General features: G+C 46.7%; 1 protein-coding gene across 1 annotated transcript in view; it reads right to left on the reverse strand.

Annotated features, from left to right (window-relative positions):
- The window catches only part of SLC10A2 (solute carrier family 10 member 2), an 18887-nt gene extending 15650 nt beyond the window's left edge, over positions 1–3237 (reverse strand). Inside the window, exon 1 of the mRNA XM_077753985.1 lies at positions 2861–3237. Coding sequence (XP_077610111.1) covers positions 2861–3237 — 377 coding nt within the window. The remainder of the gene's footprint in view (positions 1–2860) is intronic.
- Positions 3238–5670: the final 2433 nt, after the last annotated feature.

Consider the following 5670-nt stretch of genomic DNA (forward strand, 5'->3'; position numbering starts at 1 on the left):
GGGGGAGGGGCTGGGTGGCTCATTTGATTTCCTCTCCTAGAAACCACATCCAGGAGAGCCACCAGAGACAGAGCTGTCTTGCTGGCATAGTGTGATATCTGTTCTAGGAACTGGTAGCCAGTGCAGATTCCTATCGTAAAACAATCATATCTTGACTGCCACTGCTAGAGTTCCAGTGGAAATGGAGAAGGTGAGGGTGAAGTTCTTTTTTTGTTTTTTAAAGTTTATCTATCTGTCTATCTGTCTGTCTATCTATCTATCTATCTATCTATCTATCTATCTATCTATCTAGAGAGGGCACAAGTGGAGAAGGGGTGGAGAGAGCCGGAGAAGGAATTCCAAGGAGACTCTGCACTGTCAGCGTGGAGCCCGATGTGGGGCTCGAACTTGTGAACCATGAGATCATGACCTGAGCCGACGTCGGACGCTTAGCCGACTGAGCCACCGGGTTTCCTGAAGGTAAAGTTCTTAGAGCACAGAACTGGCTCTGGAAGAATAGAAAGTGTTGGAAAACTGTTTCCCAAAAGCTGAGGTGATACTCTCTTAACTCACTTTAAAGAAATATTTGAACCTATGCAGCGCATAATGTCATCATTTTACAGAGCGGCATAATTTAACTGCTTTCAATGATTATGAGCCATTGTGATGCACGTTATTATTTGCTCCGCTAAAGTATAGCGATGTCTTCTGGTGGTTGTGTTCAGAGAGCTGATTGCCCGTAGATTAAGTGCTACAGAGGCTGCTGTGATTTGTGAGTTGCCTTCTTTGTGTTGTGGGCATTTTTGGTCTTGAGGTCAGGCTTTCGGGACCACTTGCTGCTGTGAGACACAGGCCCGCCCTCTGGGACCTTGCCCCCCATCCCACTTCTTATTTCTCATCCTCTGTGCTGAGAGATAGCACAACAGAGCTCTAGGGTTAGGAGATTAACAAGGTCCTGTGCAAGGAACATTTAGGACATTAAGCAGGACTGGATCTTTTCCTGGGTTTTGTCTGAGGTCTGGAGAGGTGACATTGCTAGCAAGGTGACTGCTGGACCAGAGAGTTGTTGGTGTTATTCGCAAGACAAAGGGGACCTGAGCAGAACACACTTTCTAGGATGAAAATGAAAAGTTTCTCTGCAATATGTTTCATCTGGGGATTATTGTGATTTGCTGAAGGATTCACGTATGTGGATTCAGGTGGCTGTTTTCTACCAAGGTTTCAAATTTTACTTTGCTTCTTTCTCTTAAATATTTTTATTTTTTACAGGAATTGTTATACGAGGTAGACAGGATTGCATGCTCATCTGTTTCAAGACAAATCAGATTTCCTTGACACCACAGAAAAGTGTCAGCTGGGGCTTAGATTAGGTCCCTACAGTCTTTGCCTGCAGAAAGAAATCTGTTCCAACAGCCAAATAACCCAGCATTGTGAATACGTTTCTGTCTTACAAACTGATTACACATGAGGCATTATCTTGAGATATAAGACTCTTGCATTTTGTTGAAAAGTTACAAATACTCTGTAAAAGCTGTTTGGTGGAAGTCAAAGTCCCATATTCAATTTAGGTCACTCCCCTTGGTTTAGCGGGTGAATTGTCACCTCTGTGTGCTTTTGTCCAGATCAGACTAAGTTGTGGTCTAAAAGGACCTTATTGCTCTGCGGTGGTTCACAGATTAACTAAACCTGAACAGCACTCACCATCCTTTGTTCTTTACAAGCCTTCCTTAGGTGGAAAAAAAATCTATTGCAAGGAGGTATGGTCTTTCCTTAAGTGAAAAATATGTGAAGTCAAGACACACAGCTTGTATGGCTTTTCTAAGGCTTCGGGGAGATCAGCACCAGCTGAGATGAGACGGCAGGCTCCCAATTGCTCAGTGGACCCTGTCTCAACGCGGAATATAGTTTTACATTTTGCAGTGATTACATTTCTACACTGTAAGCTTCTCTCTTCTGAGCATCGTGGCTGGTGATTAACAGAGCCTACTGCCTACTGTACAGTATTTAATAAGCACACGTTACATTAACACCTGGCTGCTTTGCAGAAATGCATACCCTTCCCAGGAAATGAGGAATTGTCAGGTAAGGAAAAAAGACGTTTTCCTATTCAACTTGAAGCATTAAAATTCTTGGTCTCATCACATTAATGCTTCGTCTTACTTCTATTAGTTTTTTTTTTTTTCTTTCACTGCTAGTTCAGACTGGCACAGGATGAATTGGGCAAACATTGCAATTTAGATTACTCTGTGGGAAGCAGAGAAACCATTTTCTGTTTATTTTATAGTAAGGTAAGCATAATTTTAAAAAAGCTGCTGCAGGTTTTTGTTTTCTCTTTTAATGCCAGTAGAAGTGAAGCAAATGTACAAATTCTTCCTAAGGCTTTATACCCAGAAAGAGCTTGTTCAAAGAACTGGCTGTATTTGGGGAGCTGACCATTCTCTTAGCATAGATTCTAATGTTTAATGAACGATTGGATTGCATGATTCCACTCGGAGATTCTGGTCACCACAAAGAAAGGTTGGTTGGTTTCTCATTTTGTTTTTGCCGATGCCAACAATGCAAACTTTTTCAGGAGCACTGGTGGCTTGGACAAAATTTCTTTTCTGAAACACTTCGAATCTTTCCCCAAAGATTAAACAGCAACTATCCAGCTCCCTGTTTGCTGAGTGAGATTAAAACCCACAAATATAAAATATAACCCCCAAATCCCAATAGCTAAACAGTGGCGCGGGAAGTTGAGGGAACGCATTTATTCTCTTCTGTTTAATTCCTCAGTTGCACCCGAGATCAGAGCCCGATCACATGGACATCACAATGACGTCGTCTCCTGACAAGATTGATTCAATGTGATTACAGTACGCGGAGGTTTAGATAATCTTACCTTAAGTCCATGTCCCCATCGACCCAGTAGGCCAAGATATTGGAGGCAGTTCCTCCAGGACAACATCCCATGATGAGCACTACTACGGCTTGGATGGGAAGGATGTCAAAGGCCACTGACAAGATGAACCCCGTGAGGGGCATGATTCCAAACTGACAGAGGAAGCCAACACAAATGCCCCACGGCCGCTTTATGTGTCCTAGGAATTTCTTGATTTCCACATTGCATCCCATGGAGAACATCACCATGGCCAAGAGGACGGTCAAGACGGTGCTCAGGACCACACTGAGAATGTTATTGAAACTGCTCTCAGGCAGCACGCAGGACGACCCATTGCAGACCGTGGCACTGGCCGGACAGCCCGCTGAATTATTCATCGCCAGAGATGCTGCCCCAGACGGCCAGAGGCGTCCACAGAAGGACCACGCTTCTGCTGTCCACTAGATAAAGAATGTCTCATTCAGCCACGTCCAACTTTTAAACCCTTCTCCAACATGTGTCACTGGTATCTCTTTCAAAAGCCACCTCAGGGGCAATAAAAAAACAATAAATGCTAGTATGTCAGTTTCCAGAGGTAACATTACAACACAGCACAAATTATGAATCATAAAAGCCCTGCCAAATTATTGGTCCGCCGGAGAATTATAATTAATCATTTATTGGCATGATAATGAAGCGGACCATATAAAAAGAGCTGTGTTAATGTTTAATGCCGGGGAGGTTTGTGAAATAATTCCAGTTAAATGACACTTAAACCCAACTGAGAAAATGACAGAACATTGGAGGGTGTAAGCCGTAGGAAAGCACGCTGTTCCCTCAGTGGGGGGACTGGGTCCTAAAAAAGTCCAAGTGTTCTGTGCCTAGTTAAACTGCAAAATAGTGTCAGGCTCTGACCTGGGACCCAGACCTTCAATTTCCTCCCTCAAAGAGTCTTCCTACTGTATCGATTGGTCTGCTTGTACTGGTCTACAATGTCCCAAAAGTAAAAGTAAGGTTCAGAAACGTGTAGGGTTTCGATGCAAACTTATGGGACAGTAACACGCAGGAGGGTAGAATGTTCTCTGTGTGGTCTGGTGGGAAGGGGCCTGATGAGTAGAGCCACCCTCAATTACGCAAGTGATTATGTGTGTGTTGCCGTGGTAACCAAGTGCCCCCCCCCTCCTTTTTTTTAGGTAGACAATTATTTAGAGAGATAAACCTCAGAGGATTAGGTCAAGGTGACAGCTCTTTGTTCTTGGAGTCAGGAATTGGTATCATTTTATTTTTTGATCCGTGGTAGGGCTGGTGGTTGGAGGTTTCAAGGGAGGCTGGTTTTTGTGAACCTTAACTAGTCAACCTCATTACAGACAGGACACGGTACCTGGTGTGTAAGGAAGGCAAAAGGGAGGTAGAGAAGATAGTCTCTGTTCCCGTTCTCAGAAGTTTACAATCCAATGATTGCATCAAGATAAAATGGAATGTTTCCATCAGGATTCTCAATCTGTAGAACAAATTCTAATTTGTTGTCCAATTTAATCATGTTACCTTAAGGAGCATGAGCATTCCCATTTTCCAGATGAGGACTTGAGGGCCAAGGAAATGAAGTGCTTTATTCAAAAGCTACTCCGCTGATAACTCGACACCCCGAGACTCAGTCTGGCTTGGGGAAAATGAGAAGTACCTTAGAACAGAACTTCGAGAAGACTCAGTGTGTGCAGGAACCTGCAAGGGACTTGTTACAGCGCAGATCCTCCTTCCGGACGTCTGGGGCGAGGCCCAGGGTGTCTGCATTTCTGACGAGCCTGGCGTTGAGGGTAATGATGCCGAGGCAGAGGACCACACTGAGCATCAAGGCCATGGAATACCAATGTCCGGGGGCGGGGGGCACCGTGGCAGCCAAGGTCGTGGAAATGGAGCTTACCGGTCACAGCTGAGAACAGCATTTAGAGAGCGACTCGATACGGGGAGTGACCTTTCTCATCGCTGAGTGCACAGGAGCTGTGAGCACCCAGCGAAGGAATCGGTGTGGGTCAGATGTCCCAGCTGCCGGGAGTCAAGGGGGCTCTGTCGCCTTAATCTGGACTCGAGCTGCTGGGAAACGTCAAGCGATGTCCTCGAGGGGTGACTTCGATTCCCCTCCTTGCTGCGGCAGCTCCTGCCCCCCAGGGGCCCTTCTCAGCTGTGCCGGCATGGGTGGCAGTGCCCGGGAAGCCGTCCTGACTCTGTCACTACCCTTCGTGCCCCCGCCGCTAATGATTAGCGAGGGAATTCCCACACGGGCTCCCCGCCCACTTCTGTGTGCGCAGTGACTCGGCCCTGCAGACATCTTCCAGGACTGACCTCTGACCCACTTCTGGGCTCAGGTGCCGGCTGGCTGCCCAGGGAGGGCGGGAGCCCAACACGCCCCCTGCGGCCTCAGCGCTGCACCTGCGCCCCCCACCCCACCTCCCACCCCCAACCAGCCTCTTGCACTTCACCGGGCCTGGTCTGCCGGGGAGGGAAACTCCAGGGTGACTGGGATTTTCCCCCAGGGTGGGCTTCCCCCCAGGGTGGGCTTCCTGTTCGGGGCTTGCTGCCGGGGTCACGGGTTGAAATCCCTACTTAGCCTTTTCTGCTGGAAGCCGAGGAGACTCAGTGAGGAGAGTAGAAAGCTGCTTCAGAAACAAAGCTGTTCTCAGATTTCAGACGACTTGCTAAGGAGATTTGAGGCTCCCAGGGGCAGAATGCTTTGCATATAGACAACTTGCAAATGAGCAGTCTGTTTGACTAGACAGAACGCTACAGTTCTGGTTAAAAAAAAATGTGCCAATGCATTTCTAATTTTCACATTG

Source organism: Crocuta crocuta, unplaced genomic scaffold (genome assembly GCF_008692635.1).
Source record: "Crocuta crocuta isolate KB4526 unplaced genomic scaffold, BGI_CrCroc_1.0 scaffold31, whole genome shotgun sequence".
NCBI lineage: Eukaryota > Metazoa > Chordata > Mammalia > Carnivora > Hyaenidae > Crocuta > Crocuta crocuta.